The sequence below is a fragment of the Danio rerio genome, chromosome 19 (genome assembly GCF_049306965.1).
Source record: "Danio rerio strain Tuebingen ecotype United States chromosome 19, GRCz12tu, whole genome shotgun sequence".
Classification (NCBI taxonomy): domain Eukaryota; kingdom Metazoa; phylum Chordata; class Actinopteri; order Cypriniformes; family Danionidae; genus Danio; species Danio rerio.
This window is the reverse complement of record NC_133194.1, coordinates 29,116,740-29,134,169: the sequence shown is the minus strand read 5'-3', so window position 1 is coordinate 29,134,169 and position 17,430 is coordinate 29,116,740. Positions and strand designations below refer to the sequence as shown.

Below are 17,430 nucleotides of genomic sequence, written 5' to 3'. Positions count from 1 at the left end.
AATATTCGACGTATTCATAACAATAAACAATTAAATAATTTATTTGTGTTACTCTTTCACAAAATCACACGTGAGCCCTTTATACAATTGTTAATTCATAAGGTTATGAATTAAATTAAGACAGTTCATGGTCATTTATGGCATTATAAATGGTTCTTTTTGTTGACGTAGGAAAAATATATCCTGTTGAAAAATGTCCTCCTACAGTTTAAACATGTCTGACTTCATACATTTGTAATACTACATGTTCAAGTACTTTAGGAATTGTAATTTGATGTGTTATACTGTTCATCTATCAGTTCAGGCGGCAGGTCCAGCCTGCACCCACTGTCTTTTCATCAACTTTTTATCAAGTTCTTTCACAATTTTAATTTCAGTCTAGATAATCTTCAATCATACTGGACTGGATCACTGTGTCCAATTGTCTGGTGTGTGATGTAACTTGCTGGATTTGTGAAACAGCTTAATGAGATCTTGAAATCGCTCTGAAACCTGAGGAGAAAAGCACAAATTACTTTTTCTATATATAACAATATATAATGGCTGATATGAATGCAGCACACAGTTGATTAGACTGGATTGCTAAACAATATGTTAAAAACCAAGAATAGACTTTCCGAAAACCTGTGTAACACATTAAAAATAAATACTAAAAAAGTTATTTTATGAAGCTTTCTTAAACCGATGCATTCAATGTCACTTCAACAATATGCCCCACTCACTTATTAAAATATGCTTTGTACACAGGTTGACTTTGTAAAAATTGAAATAAAAGTGACAATAAAAGGAGTAAGAATGAAGGGTCAAATCACTAACTTTATTTTATTTAGCAGTTTGACATTAAATGATGCGTTGTCTAAATTTTTTTCTGTACAGATTTATATAACTAAATTGTTAACCTGGATTTAATTTTAATATTACAATTTAATTTATTTAAAGGGCACCTATTTTACAACTTTTTTCAAGATTTAAGAGAGTCTTGTGTCCCCAGAATTTGTCTGTAAAGTTTCAGCTCAAAAAACCCATCAGATAATTTCTTATACCTTTCAGAATATTGGAGTTTTCTGCTCTAAACACAATGTAGCTGTTTTTGTTGCCTGTGCCTTTAATGTTAGTTCTCTCCTCCCACTTTTCCTACGTGGTTGTCAGAGTGTGCCTCAATTTCTGCTTCGGCTGCATCAGATAAACAGCACAGTGACAGACATGAAGGAAGCAGATCTCATGAAACGTTTGTGAGAAACTCTACAGTAAGAACTTTCCCAATGATTATTCAATGTATTTGTTGTGGAATTAATTCAAGCCTTTCTATAGCCCCTTTCACACATACAGACCTTTCCGGAAAATTGCCGGAAAGATTGTATGTGTGAACAGGTCCTTTTTGAAAATACCGTTAAATTCGTTCTGGCTATTTTCCGGAAAGAGAAGTTGTAACATTACCGGCAATTTGCCGGAATGCTGCGCTGTGTGAACGCAGAAGGAAGATTCCCGTAATAAGCGCGTGCACGTCTAGAACGTGCTGACGTGAGACGTCTGCCTTAGCCAATCACAACAGTCAGACGCATTTACGTCCGCGCGGTTTGTGAGGATAAAAGCCTTTGAATATTTTTCCAGACACATTTAGCTGCTAGAAGTTAGTCAGATCACGTTTATATGTTTTTCTTAATGTCAACTGTGTAAATAATCATCGATGAGATGCTTATGATAAGCCGTTGTTTGTTTACCTTCAAGCTTTGCGTGTGCCTGTGAAACAGCCTGTGAGCGCCTGCACATGCACATATTATGAACATCTCGACATGCGAAAGTGATCCTGCGAAAGTTGTTCACAATATTGATCATCCACAGAGTTTGTGATGTAGTCAAATGTTTACAAATACAAGCGCAGCCGTTTAAAGCTCATTTGTGGTGAATGATGTCAGATTTTACCGGTATTTTGGAATGGATGTGTGAATGCTCTTTTCCGGAAAATTTCCGTAACGTCCTCGCCTGTGTGAACAGCGCTTTTTTTAATATACCGGTAAAGTCGTTCCGGAAATTTTCTGGATATTTATCGGGTTCACTGTGTGAAAGGGGCTTATGAGTCACAAACAATGTCGTTACATATTTCATGCACACACATACAAACATGCAGCGTGCACATTTAACTTTGCACTCTTTTTGCACAGCAAATGTGGCAGGACACGTTAATATCTACTGCTGTATGGGTATCCATTATAATAATGTACAAAATAAACCTTATTTAACGTCCACAAACAAGTATTGAAGCATCTTCTTTTATAATTGTACTCACATGTGACTGTGGTGATGAAATAAAGACGGTATAAACACTGTAATTTTTACAAACATGCACTGTTTTGAAAATGTTTTTAACTTGTAAAACTCATGCTTGATCACATTTGATCATAGAGAGCTCAACAGATATCCCAGTAGCTTTGCACATGTCCTGTCTTGTTGATATGATTGTTCGCGTTACTACAAAGACATGTTAATGTGGCTGTCATACAATTTGGATCATATTTTAACGTCAGGACATTTTTAAAAAAAGACACTTATTGTCATTATATGACCCCAATATGACTATGGACACACTATACCTACAAACAGTTCTGTTCAAACAGCTTACAAAAGATGATTTTCGTCATAGGTGCCCTTTAAAATTTCATAAAATTTGCACCTGCAACATGAAGTTTTTGTATCTATATCTTGGATAGGTTAAAACATTCATGTTTTGGTTTTTACAATAGCTTGCCATGTTTGGGTGAACAATGCCTTAAAAGAATTGCACTGTGATATTATTTTAATCTTATTTTCATGTTTTAAGGTTGAATTAGGATTTATTTGGACAAGATTTTTGTGAGAAAAAGCATGAAAGAGCTCAAACCTCGCTGGCTGTTTTGTTGCCAAGCTGAGCTGCAATGGCATGAAATGTGGTCTGCTTGGCTCCTCTTTGCTGACAGGTGGTCAATATTACACGGTCTGCCTCCCTTTTTAATCACACAAACAAAGCACAGAAACATTATTTATATACACTGAATATGTGCTTAAACTTCACAAATTGCAGATGTACAAAGATTGAGTAGCTACCAAAATCAACAACAATCAGAGTTGTGCAAAATAACAAAATTAAGAATTGGCTGTTTTTTTTTTTTTGGGGAGTTTGCTCAAAACTAACCAAAAATTTGCACTAGCAGTATAACAAAAAAATAACTATTTAATAATAATAATAATATCGGTCAAAATCTAGTGTCAATAAGATGCTTTTCATAGCTGTATTATTTGAAAATAGGATGCACAATATATTGGCAGCCATATTGATATAGTAATACTGGTCACACTTTACAATAAGGTTCATTAGTTAATGTTAAGTAATGCATTTACTAAGATGAACAAACAATGAACAATACATTTACTACTGTATTTGTTCACGTTAATTAACGTTAGTTAATAAAAATACAGTAGTTCATTGTTAGTTCATGTTAACTCATGGTGCATTAACTAATGTTAACAAGCATGGACATGAATGTTAATAATGCATTAGTAAATGTTCAATTATGATTAATAAATGCTGTACATGTGTTGTTCATGATTAGTTCATTTTAGTAAATGCATTAACTAATGAACCTTATTGTAAAGTGTTACCGTAATTCTTAACGCTATTAGGCAATTAGGCCGATATCTTTAAGCCGATAAATTACAAAATTGTACAGAACTGCCTGCATTGTAAACACGAGAGAATCTTGTGGGAGTGAAGTACTAAAAGTGTAAAATGACTAACAATTTTATATTACTGTAAGACTTTTTATTCGAGAACCATTTGAGCTGGTTTCAGTTCTTAGTTCTTTCTTTTTATTTTTCCTTTTCCTTTTATTTAAAATATATTTAACTTGTTTGCTAATTAAATCCAGTTTTGTCATTTAACCTATTATCTTTATGCAACAGTCAAGTTGCATGTTAATTTGCTATGTGAAGAAAGGAAATTATTTATTTCTGGCATGCAATTTGAAGTGAAATTGTGAATAGGTCAATATAATCACCAAGCAGTTTTGAAATTATTGCTTTTTTGTTTTGAGTAGACTATTTTAAGATCAGTTCAAACTTTTATAAAGTTTTAAAAATAAAATCAGTTGTTCACTGTACAAAAATATAACATTTTGAAATATTTATATTTATCACTATAGTACATCGGTTATCCTTATCGGTGCATCCCTATTTGAAAATACAGTCAAACAGTAATATTGTCAAATATGATTAAAGTAATAAAAATCTGTTTTCATTTTACATTATTTAAAACAGTATTTTTACTCCAATCTCTTCAGAAAACTTTCTAATATGATGATTTGCTGATCAAGAAACAATTATTATTATACTCAATTAGGAAAGCTCCGATCGATCAGCGGAGATCGGTATTGGCCGATAATAACATTTCATGATCTCTTGAACTGATCGCAAGTATTTATGAGTTTACAAGTGTGAGTGATTGCAGCTGTAATATATACAGATGTGAAGCAACCTCTGTTTACAGTCTATAGGTTCGACTCGCATGAATGAGGGTCTCTTTGTTGCAACCATTGTATATCCAGTGTTTTGAGCTGCATGAGCTGTTTTATCTGGAAAGCTTTTTCTGGCCATGACATGTTCATACCTAAATAGTAATAAGAGATGTGTTTAAGGGATTATATGCTGCATGCTTAATTAATTATTTAAGGCAAGGAGAGATCTTCACTTAAGCATCATACTTAGAAGAAAAATGTGCTTTATGCATCATAATGCTTGAAGCACCAGAATCGGCACTCGGTATCGGATGATCACCATAACAAGAAATCGGTACTCAATATCAGCGGCGAAAATCCCGAAGGGAGCATCCCTATGGTCAATATAAAATTTTTTTGTGAAGAAAAAATATATCAGTTTGTTTCAGGTTTATCTGACGAACAGAAATGTCAAATGAACAACATAAAAATATGCACAATTAAATGCATTCTTCTTGTAAACAAAAATATATAATAATAATAATAAAATTTGTACTCATCCCAAACTATACAGTGTGCAACAATGAGACATTTCTGTATATAAAAATACACATGAATATAAAAAGGTGGGAACATCTAATGTATGCGGTTAAACTAATGCTTTTTGTTTGCTTTTCCCAGTTTTATTTGAATTCTATTAGCTATATTTATAGAATATTTCTCATTTAATTCTGAATACCACAAAACCTTAATAACAAAAAAATATATCTGAAATTGGTGAGGCAGTGGCGCAGTAGGTAGTGCTGTCGCCTCACAGCAAGAAGGTTACTGGGTTGCAGGTTTGAACCTTGGCTCAGTTGGTTCTGTGTGGAGTTTGCATGTTCTCCCTGCCTTCGCGTGGGTTTCCTCCGGGTGCTCCGGTTTCCGACATGCGGTACAGGTGAATTGGGTAGGCTAAATTGTCCATAGTGTATGAGTGTGTGTGTGTGTGGATGTTTCCCAGAGATGGGTTGCGGCTGGAAGGGCATCCGCTGTGTAAAAACTTGCTGGATAAGTTGGCGGTTCATTCTGCTGTGGTGACCCCAGATTAATAAAGGGACTAAGCCGACAAGAAAATGAATGAATGAATGAATGAATATTTGAAATTAAAATAATGCACCAACAAATAAAGCAGGGGCTCTCAAACCTTTCAACCCACGACCCCAAAATAACAATGCCAGTGAATTGTGACCCCCAATAACCTCTGGGGTGGTTATAAATATAGAAACCTTGCGAACAACAGCACACAAACACTTATAAGCCCAAGTCTGTTCTTCATTAAATTTCTTTAAAATGTATGCGAGTGCTGTAAAAGTATCAGAAAGTTTCACCTGGTGCCGTAAAATCAATCTGCAGCAACTGACGCTATTGTTGTGTCTATAATACAATGTAATCACCCCAAGGGTTGCAAATCCAATAGAAAAAAAATCAGAAGGCTGTAATTATAAACTACTATTTTTATCTACAGTAGGTTATGGATAAAATATGGTAATTCTTTTTTTTATTATTATTTTTGCCCTTTTTGCCATTATTAGATAGGACAGTATTGAGACAGGAAGCAAAGTTCTAGAGAGAGTGGGGTAGGGTAGGGAAATGTCCTTGAGCCGGGATTCCAACTTGGAACACTCTGACGTGCTACTGCACCATAGTTATTAGCATTGGCATGCTAATCACTAGGCTTATGCGCCAACAAAATATGGAAATTCTAATGGTTTAAAAAAATGAATGAGATTTTTGGAAATCACTAAGCGACACCAAGCTTCATTCTTCTGCAAACCAATGTGGGGTCCTGACCCCCACTTTGGGAACCAGTGAAATAAACAACAGATATATGTTGTAATGCCAGACATGAATGCAACAATTCTAACCTTGTCCAGAGGACTACTTTTTTCCCAGCTGATGTGTGAGAGATATTTTTGGCACAAACAGAGCTTCCTGTGGCATTAAATAAAGACTGTTGACTGTCCCCCAAAGAAGCTTCAGAATCCTTATCCAACATTGCACTGCTATTCTTGACCTTGTTCCTTCTCATTTCTGCCATCTAAGAGAAATGACATATCGTGTAAGATAAGTCAACTAAAACAGAAAAAAAAAATTGACAAAAAATAAATAGAAGGGCTATATGAAAGAAGTAATACCTGAGCATGTTTGTTTGTTTTTCTTCTATGTTTAATTGATGTTTTGTCTGTCTCCAGTTTTTTATCCGCTAACATATTTCTGCTAGGCTGAGACGGCTGTTTTTCTTCCAGGACTTGATTTGTTTCCACATTTTCTTGCACTTGAGGGTATATCTGTTTAAAATATTCCCAGAATTCCTCCAGCAAGTCAGTGTGATCACGGAGCAGCAATGCCATTTCAGCCTTTATCTGAAAAATAAATACACATGAATAAAATTATCATATTTCAGAAAATTAATGAAGCACTGCTAATCTGCTTGTAAGCTTTTTTTTTGGGTACCTCTTTTAAATCAGCGAGACCCTGTGACTGATCCCCTTGTAGAATGTGCACCACCTTTCTGTAGAGATATGACTGCTCTCCAAAAGTGCTCTCCAGCTGGCGGAGAAACCCTCTGCTGCGCTCAAACGCCTGCTGCTCTGCCAGCTAAAGCCACACATTAACAACAGCATCACATTAATGTTATAAAACTCTTCCGAGTGTGTGCTATAATGGTAGCTGCTGTCAAAACACTGCATTATAAAGCCTCGAAACCTTTACGAATCTTTTGTTTTAAATCAGTGGCTTTAAATTGGAAATGTCATGTGGTTTAGTAAACAAAGCTTCATTGTGTTATTGCAGTTTTAAAAAATGTAATTGTTTTCTGCTTGAAGGTGATCTGTCTAATACCATAAAATCCACATACACTAACTGGCCACTTTATTAGGTACACCTCACTAGTACTGGATTGGACCCTTTTTTGCCTTCAGAACTGCCTTAATCCTTTGTGCAATAGATTCAACAAGGTACTGGAAATAATCCTCAGAGCTTTTGGTCCATATTGACATGATAGCATCACGCAGTAGCTACACATTTATCGGCTGCACATTCATGATGTGACTCACTTGTTTTACCACATCCCAAAGGTGCTCTATTGGAATGAGTTCTGGTGACTGTGGAGGGCATTTGAGTACAGTGAACTTATTGTCATGTCCAAGAAAGCAGTGTGAGAGTATTCGCTCTTTATGACATGGCACGTTATTCTGATGAAATTAGCCATCAGAGGATGGATACACTGTGATCATAAAGGGATGGATATGGTCAGCAAAAATACTCAGGTAGGCTGTGGCGTTGACACGATGCTCAATTGGTACTAATGGGCCCAAAGTGTGCCAAGAAAATATTCACCACACCGTTACACCACCACCACCAGCCTGAACTGTTGATACAAGGCAGAATGGATTCATGCTTTCATGTTGTTGACGGCAAATTCTGAGCTTACCATCTAAATTTCGAAGCAGAAATCGAGACTTATCAGACCAGGTAACAATTTTCTAATCTTCTATTGTCCAAATTTGGTGAGCCTATGCGGACTGTAGCCTCAGTTTCCTGTTTTTAGCTGACAGGAGTTGCATCCGGTGTGACCTCCTGCTGTTGTAGCCTATCTGCCTCAAGGTTGGATGTGTTGTGCGTTCAGAGATACTCTTCTGCATACCTCAGTTGTAACGAGTGGTTATTACTGTTATTACAATATTAATTACTGTTGCCTTTCTATTAGCTCAAACCAGTCTGGCCATTCTCTTTTGACCTCTGTCATCAGCAAGGCATTAGCGCCCACAGAACTGCCATTCGCTGGATATTTTCTCTTTTTCGGACCATTTTCTATAAACCCTAGAGATGGTTATGCGTGGAAATCCCAGTAGATCAGCAGTTTCTGAAATACTCAGACCAGCCCGTATGATACCAACAACCATGCCACGTTCAAAGTCACTTAAATAACCTTTCTTTCCCATTTTGATGCTCAGTTTGAACTGCAGCAAATCATCTTGACCCTGTCTACATACCTAAATGCATTAAGTTACTGCCATGTGATTAGCTGGTTAGAAATTTACGTTAATGAGCAGTTGGACAGGTTTCCCTAATAAAGTGGCCGGTGAGTGCATATGGACCCCACATTTGCGGATTTCTCAGAAGCGGATATCATCATAGCTTGGTAAGCTGTATTGAATAGTAGAGTACAACAACAATTTTTTTACAATCCTATTTGCTGAAATAATAAAAGAAAAACTTTGCAGTCGTGTTTCGTAGAAAAAAGGAAATTTTTTTTTTTGAAAAATTGCGTGAGTGAGAACAGGAGGCAGAGGAGAGAACAACATCAAATTTAAAGTCCTGCCCATAGACAGTGCGTTAGATTCACCTTGTGTAGTGGTAATTTGTTTTTGTAATTTGATGCAAAGATAATACAATACATTTGTAAATACACATAAATGTTCACACGTTTTTAAAAAAATATATTTCAATTATTAAAAACTTTCAAGCATCTAAGATTATGATGACCATTAAATGAGTCATAACTGGCTTGTGAAAAGGGTGAATCGCTGAATAGGTTACATAGCTTTTAGCTAATCTCAGATCAGTTTTCCGAGTTTGTAGAGGTTTTAGTTAAACATTTATAAAATCAAAAGTAATAAAAGTTAATAGAGTCTTGTTGGACTATGGTACAAGCAAAACATATGCCTTGAAAATTTGTAAAAGAACGCATATTATGCAGACATTAATTAATTAATTATAATAGAAAAGTGCATTTATAGGTTATACTATTTTATATGTTATACTATTTTATACAATTTTAATAAACATTTTTGTTGCATTTACACTGTTTTGACTACCAGGGGTCCATTCTTGGTACCTCGCTTAAATGATCTAAGACGATTTGGCAATTCCTGGATCTTTTAATATTGATAACTGATCTCTGTTTAATTTGGTTCTTCAAACAAGTTTGCGAATCAGATTAAAATGTCTGGATGAACTGATCTGAGATCGCTGTGTGTGTTGTGAAGGACTGATCTACTGATACTCGAAATCATGATCAGCAATACAGTGATTGGCTGACAGCACAGGACTGTAATGACATCACCTGAATAATATTCAATTATCCTTGTAAGCAAAATTACATAAAATTCATATTAAACGGTTTATTAAATATGATACGCAATAACTTTCCACATTTGTTGTGAGCTGTAGGCTTTACACTTTCATTTTCAAGAGTGTTTAGTAATTTATTAAGTTTTACTTTTAGAGCAGAGTTTCTTTATCACAGGCCAATTCAAGTTTCTTAATAAATGTCTGTTTAAATTAATTGTAATAAAGCAAAACTCCAGTTGTCCCTAGCAAGTAGTGTTTAGAACATTTTGAAACACAAAAATCATACCTCGGTGAAAGTTTTATGTGACCATTTCCAATTACATAAGGTTCTTTTTACAGCATCTTTGTTGTAATATAATTAAAATATACTTAGTTATAATCAATCATTTAGTTGCTCAACGAGATGAAAGATCATTTAAATGCAAGTACCATCAGCAGCAGCAGGCTAGTACATAACTCTATTGAAAATACAGTGGTAAAATAACATTTCCATATTATTATTATTATAATTTCCAGACATGGCACAGAACAATGTAATTTAATTCAGCGCTTCTTGTCTGGTCTGATACCCTCTTTATATTTCTCAGTCAGGGAATGAAGATCATTGAGTTTTAAAAAAATCAGATCTAAATGTGGTGATTTTATAATGGCATGACAGTTGACTGGAAGCTCTTGAGCTGGCTGACTGAAAAATAAAGTCTGTGTGTGCTTACCCCATTGGTTCAAATGTTTTTTTAGCTTTGAAAAGCTTTTTTGTCCCATAATTATAATTGGTCATGCATGTTAAAGTATTGGTAATTTTCATCTACCAGGCCGCACTCTCGGGCTTGATCTGGATGCAGAAAGGCAGCAAAATCCTGAAGCAGTTCAGGCCAGTCCTCCAGAATAGGCTTGAGTCTCATCAGCAGCTGGAGTGACGTGTGACTTTCTGGATTTTTCACGAAATCAGACAGAATGCACAAAAACTCATCCACCTTGCCTGGCACCTGATGCAGCACCTCATACACCTAGACGAAGAGAAAGTTCTGAATAAAGTGAACATTAATATTGAAATACAGATATGAATATTATATTATTAAACTTCTTGCCTTCTCCAGGTATGCTTGGGCAAAGGCAATATCTTTAGCATCCCTGTAGGGATCGTGGTCAGATGCATCATTGTGAAGGACTGTCTTTCTTTCAGTCTGAGTCCAGTAGGAACCTGTGAATGTCACATTATTTAGTTTAGATGTATATGCTCACTGCTTATTAATAAACAGTTTTGTATATGTGCCTGCTTAACTGCTACAAACGTTTTTCAGCTACAGAATTCATAATGACTGAACTGACCTGAAGGTTGATGCTTTGATTTAATATTTGAACGTCCTTCCTTTTCAGATACTGTCTTTGTAGCCAGATGTAAGAATTTCTCCATGGTTTCCTGGTGGTTTACAATGACAAGGTTAATCAAATTTATTAAATGGAAACATATCGTAAACACAACAATGCATAAATGAGGACTCCACATTCATAAAATGGTAAAATCTTCTGAGAACTGTTCACATTTTACAACAAAAGTATAACCAAACAAACACATTATTTTGTATAAAAGGGCCCATTTTTAGTACATATTTTCATGTAAATTAGGATTATCTATAAAAACAAAAATAAACAAAATGTGACTTTACATTTTTTTTAATCACTGATCAGGTATAATAATAATAAAGAATATGTTAATACAATTGGCTGGGGGGTGGGGGTCTGGTTGATGTCACATGATTTGCGACAAAATCGGGAAAATGATTTGATTCTCTCCACATGTAGCGAAACCATAGAGCAAATAAGACAGCAAATGGGATAAAGCAAGTTTGCATACTCCTGGTTGGAGAAAGACGATTTTAAACAGTGGCTGACGCCTGTTGCTGAAAACAATCACGTAATTTATTCTATTAAGCTTTGCTTCTTCCAAGCTTATTGAAGTTCTGTTGCACAGTTGTGCCCCATTCATTTATTTAACTACAACTGTTTATTAACAACTGTTTATTAACAACTGTTTATTAAGTTTTTGTTAGTGCAGACTAGTTCAGTAAAAAGAAAGAAAGAAGAAATGCCTGCATGCGTTTAGCGTTTATTCTTATCGCAAACAAAACAGTAATCTGGTAGTATTTGTGCTGCTTTGGCTTTTTTGGGGGTTAATTATTGTGATATCCTGATCGTAACAGAGAAATACTGGGCAATCTCTGTAAACTGATGACATTTCATGTCGTTCAGCCTTATAATCTTTAAATGTCAGCAAAATCACCTGTTTTGTCATTACTTTAGATATCACACTAGAGAATCATTCAACTACTAACTCTAAAGTGACGTTTGTGAATTCGTAATGGTTTCTGCTGTGGCGGAAGAAAGTAGTTCCTCATACAAATGGGTTTTTAGACGTGTTTGATTTTCTTTTTTATATACACAATTCTGCCAGTGAACTGTTGTATAAACGTAATATTACACTGATAGCAGTTCAATATGACTGTATATTGTCACTGGTGAAACACTAAGGCACACACGCCTACCCACCAGTGCTGATATACAACCATACCGCAACGCTACTCATGTGATATTGCTCATATACTTTGGTATTCAGTATTAACCCTTAATACCATGCTCAAAAAAAAAAAAAAAAAAAAAACAGGAGAGTTGCTGGGTGTTTTTACAAGGCTTTTGAACTTAGTCCAAAAAATATATACTGTAATCAATGTCTATGTAGGTCCCAAGTATGGTTCTTCACCTAATAAAGGGTTAAAAGTACAGTAATTACGCATATAATCTTACCTGGAGTTCTGGTACCAACCGGACACCGGAAACATTATCAGCTCCACCTGTTTCCTCATCCCCAAACAGCCTGTTACAGCCTTCCTGCTCTTTTTCTTTCTGTTCCTCTGGTTTCTCCATCTCCATCTCAGCATCTTCCCCATCTATACTAGGCATCGGGCTCCCAGAGGATTCAGAAAGTGTGAGAGACATCTCTATGGAGTCGATCTTACCACGTTCTTCCTCCTCATTCTCAACTATTCCTCCATCATCATCATCATCATCATCATTTAACTCTGCTTCTGCCGTTTCTTCAAAGCCATCATTAGGAGTCTCCTGAATGAAGGACATCTGTGATTGATCTCCTTTTAGTCGATCAGCGCTGTGCAAACTGTCTTGCGATGTCTGTTGCCTCATGAGTTTCACATGTTTGCATTTCAGAGCTGATGACTGTTTTAAGGTTTGTTCTTGACCAGCTCTCTGATGGCCAAAACTGCTGTTTGCAAACACATTTCCTGAAGGGAGAAGAACAAATCGATTTACAGGTTTTGGACAGACTTGCGCTAGACCACCAGAGACCTTTGGTAGAAGTTTAGGCAGAGTGCCACAGCGCTGACTAATGTGATTTTGAGGCATCTGGACATTTGTGTTTATGATGGGAGTGGGACATATAAAGGTGTTGGCGACTTGAGGCGGCTGAAAACTAATGATGAGGTTTGAAGCTCTTGGGACGGCTGGTTCAACAACATTAGAGGTGACTATTTGTGTTTGATTCACAGTTATATGCCCAGAAGGATAAGACTTGAGCTCTGGTGTCACAGCAGCAGGTAAGGTGATGATTATGTCCCTCTGGGCTGCAGAGCAAGAGATGCCCATTGGTGTTTCTACAGCATTTTTTACAGGAGCAGACGTTGAAGAGCTTGGTTTAAAAGTGGTTGAAATATTTGGTGAAGTGGCAATCGCTCTAGCTTGTTTCGATCCCACTGGAGGAACTCTGGACAGTATGAATGGGCCAGTGATAGCTCTATTTCCAGGCAAGCATGGATTTGGTTGAGGTCTGGAAAGCGACAGGGTTTTTGGTAAAATGGCTGGTAACTGGTTAAGAACCAACTCCAGCTTTTCAGCAGATGGGGGAGGTTTTAAAGGCTTAGCAGATTTATCAGTTTTGTCTTTTTTCTTTTTGAAGGCACTCAGAGCTGAAGCTTCAAGGGTCTGAGCAAGGTCTTCAGGGAGACTGAGAGGGTAACGCATGCCTGGAGGAAAGCAAAAGTGTGGTCCTGGACCTGCAGGATCAGTGGCTTCGGTGGTCTGGGGGTTTCCAGATGCCTGGTTATATGTTCTTACATGCTTATAAATGCACTTAAGGTTTTTCTAGAGTAGAGAATAGATACATGTTAGAGATTCTAAAAAAATTGTATGCTATTATAGTTAACCCTCTGGGTCTCCAGAAATCAGAATCACACTTGTAACCCATTTTGGTCAAAAGTGAAAGAAGACGCAACATAATTTTCAGGAAAATATTCCACATTTTTTGTTTAATAATATTTTTTCTTTTCAATTATGCATTTTGAGAAGATTTGTTAAAAAATACAGTTATTCATATTAAAATTTTCACAATTAAAAACAATTGGATTTTAAAATGTTGTATTATTAGAATTGTTTATTAGTGCCGTATTTCTAATTAAAATAATTAGAGACAGATTAGCACCATGTGGTAAAAAAAGAAAAACCCGTCTAATGTCATGGTGTAATGACCAACTAGATGCCTGTAAAACAGCTTGTGAATTCCAAGAGGTTTTTCGACATAATTAACTTTTTCTTTTAAGTTTAGAGATTTGTTTGTGTGTTTTATTTCAGTCTTTATGTTTTAGACTGTCACAAGTTATTTGATTTTTCATATTTTCAAAACTTTGCTCTGTATTGGGGATGCAGCTTTATATGTGTGGATAAGTGTGTGTCTGTGTAAAAATTGTAAGAATTATTTTTATTTTTTAAGATTTCTCATTCATTTCCTATGGTCGGTCAGTTTTGACAGATTTTTAAAGTTTTTTTTATGCCCACTTTGTGACTTTGTTTTTGCAATGTATACATGAGAAAAAAGCAAGATTCAAATAGGCACAGTTTCACACAATTCTGACAAAAAAAGACAGAGGAGACCCAGTGGGTTAAATGAAAAACCTATAATAAAATTAGAAGAGTTATTACTGAGAGCCAATCAGGCATGAGACTCTGTTCTCTTTCTACTGGGGGGCGTTGGTCACAGGGACTGACCCTCTTACTGGCCAAGGGCATGGAGGGGCATTTTCCTGCCATGAAGTACGTCTGAAAAATGTAGGAGAAATTATTTAACAGTATGTTGTGTTTATCACAGATTTTGAGGTACAAATTGAAACAATAGTACAGTGATAAAGGTTGCAATGTCAAGCAAAGGTAAATTACTATTATACTGTGGCAGAGTTTAAAAGTTTAGTTACTATAATGTGAAAAGTATTTCAAGTACTTCATCATGTCAGCCATCCAGACAAGAGGAAGCACTAGCTTAAGGCATGGTAAGATTAAAGTATCTAAACATCCCTTTAATGAATCATAATCAGTTTATAATATTTTTTTTTGAGACTGAAACTGTCAAAAGATTCAAATTTTTAAGCTTATTAATTATATGTATTGTTTAAATTACAATTAATCATACATGTCTTAATTGATAAGAAGGTGAAAAATACTCTAAATAACAAACTGCTAATAGATGGCAATACATTTCGAATGAGTGAGTCAATGAGTCACTTATTCATTTTATTTTATTCATTAAGAAATTAAATAAATGCCACAATCAATGAGTAATTGAATCATTGGTTTACTCTTTTTGTTCAAAACATGGATTCCATCAGATAGGAATCACTGCTGTGGGTTGATCAGAAACACAGTACTGCTGTTGCTTTATATTTTCATTGACAATAATGACAGACAATAATGTCTCAAAATTATAGAACTATAATTAATCGTTTACTGAACTGTTGTATAGAATCAATATCACATTTGCATGTGTGCTGCAGCACTAAGTTTACCTTATTCTCTAAAGAATGCCATCATTCCCTAAGGATAATGCTAGCCATAAATTGTATTCATTGACTCACCTTGATGACACTAGGAAAAGGCTTCTGACATGCATCACGAATGTGTGATTTTACACTGATAAAACTCCTTGTAGCAAGCAAATAACGACAAGTCATCTGCAGGGGGTGTAGGGTACCTCTTAAGTGCTTATGACCTAGAACAACAAGACTGAAGAGCGAGAGAAACACAATAAACATTTAAGTGTTGGTGTCTTCTAAGAATGTATAATGGTCGAGGTTGAACCATAAGTCTAGTACCAGTCTTCTGCTGAGGTGAACGGCCCTTTGAATTTAGACGGACGCAGCTGGATTGTAGGAAGTAGCTCTGGGTAAAGAAACACAGAGCGAGTTGCCATCAACCAGGCCAGTGAAGCAGGAAACTGACATCCTACAAGAACAAAAAGACCAGACAGATTACAGTACAATCGGAAAATACAATACACTTTTTTGTGAAAGTCCCAGTCACCGTTTCATAGTGTTGGATGATTGAGTTATAGTTTTTAATACTGATTGATAATTACCACACTAAATATAAAATCAGTATGTATTTCAAGTTTAAATGCATATTTTTGGTCTCGAGGGAAATGGTGAAGCCATTTTAAAAGCCAATTTTCTAATCACTTATTCACAAAAGGTTCCAAAGCTTTTTTCTAGTGGTGTAATGGATCACAAATCTCACATTTTGGATGACATTGGGCTCTATTTTGACGGTCCATGCGCAAAGCGCAGGGCGCAAACGCTTTCAGGGCGTGTTAGGATGCGTTTTTGCTAACTTAAGGACGGGAAATCTGCCTTGCGCTTCGGCGCATGGTCTAAAAGGGTTGAGTTTATTTTCTTAATGAGTTATAGGTGTGTTTTAAGAATAAACCAATTAGAGTCTCATCTCCCATTCCCTTTAAGAGTCAGCTGTGTAGCGCCAAGAGCACATTCGCTATTTACAGGACGCAAAGTAAGTCTAAGTGGAAAAAATGAGCAGTTCACAAGCAAACAGTTAACAGTTAACAGTTTTTTAACAGAAAACTGTTAAACAGAGCATCTACTGCGTGAGAATGAGAGATAAATGACTTCGCTCTTGGATAGGGAAATCTTTACGCACAGACATCAATTAGTCTATAAATAATTACTTTTGTTTGTTAAGCGCAAACATTCGTTTCAAAACTATTTCTAAATTCAGTTCTAATTTCCATCAAACGAATAAATGAATAATAATAGCAAAATGTGCTCTAAAACACATTTATATGAGTTATATCCTAAAACACAGTTATATCCTGAGTTATATCCTAAAACACATGCTTTACCCCATATGGTCTAAAACCTGACAGGTGGGCAAATCTAAGCTTGTTTTTAATAAAACAAATATAAATATGGATATAATAAATAATACTGCTAATAATAATAACATAATACAAAATCAAATTGTTATGAATGAGCTGAAAAAGCCTCCCGAGATGAAGAAGACATAAAAGCAGTGGTTTTTCATATTTATATAGGCTAGAAAATAATGTTTTGTAATATTTTAATCCTTTATATTTATATTCTATATCTATTCTTATTATATCCTATATATATCCTTAATATTTACATTTTTTCATATGTAAAGATATTCGCCTATTGCTCTCTTGTGCGTATTAAGCAGTGCGTAAGCGAGGCGCAACTCTGCGCCGGAGTTTAGACCGGGTTAGTTTTGGTCTAATGAAAAATCTATTATAGTTTCTCAAAATAGCAACGCGCCAGCGGTCCGCCTCCGAACGGCTTCCTTTTTAGACCAGAATGCCTATGGGCGCAAAAATGAGCACTAATACATTTGCTATTTAAACAGCGCCTCAAAACGACTCTTGCGCCAAGCTTAAACTACCAAAAGACTACTGCGTCACGCCTTGCGCCACACTGCGCCGGGTGTATGATAGGGCCCATGATATGTTTTTTTAGTCACAGATAGGAGCATTTTTCAAAAA

The 17,430-nt window shown here is 35.8% G+C and overlaps 1 protein-coding gene across 3 annotated transcripts in view; it reads right to left on the bottom strand.

The window, feature by feature from the left end:
* Nucleotides 1–25: 25 nt before the first annotated feature.
* The window catches only part of gon4la (gon-4 like a), a 38,998-nt gene continuing 21,593 nt past the window's right edge, over nt 26–17,430 (bottom strand). For 2 of the 3 annotated variants that reach the window (XM_068215284.1, XM_003200603.6), the window contains 12 exons: nt 15,734–15,863; nt 15,497–15,644; nt 14,571–14,687; nt 12,387–13,736; nt 10,914–11,004; nt 10,673–10,785; nt 10,394–10,591; nt 6,963–7,106; nt 6,644–6,871; nt 6,374–6,546; nt 2,879–2,981; nt 26–492 (listed from right to left, as the gene is read on the bottom strand). In XM_068215284.1, the coding sequence (XP_068071385.1) occupies nt 409–492; nt 2,879–2,981; nt 6,374–6,546; nt 6,644–6,871; nt 6,963–7,106; nt 10,394–10,591; nt 10,673–10,785; nt 10,914–11,004; nt 12,387–13,736; nt 14,571–14,687; nt 15,497–15,644; nt 15,734–15,863 (2,879 nt within the window). In that variant the 3' untranslated portion in view covers nt 26–408. Of the gene's footprint in view, nt 493–809; nt 1,306–2,071; nt 2,149–2,325; nt 2,982–6,373; nt 6,547–6,643; nt 6,872–6,962; nt 7,107–10,393; nt 10,592–10,672; nt 10,786–10,913; nt 11,005–12,386; nt 13,737–14,570; nt 14,688–15,496; nt 15,645–15,733; nt 15,864–17,430 lie in introns of those variants that run through there. The other variant, XM_073931772.1, reaches the window with a different exon arrangement.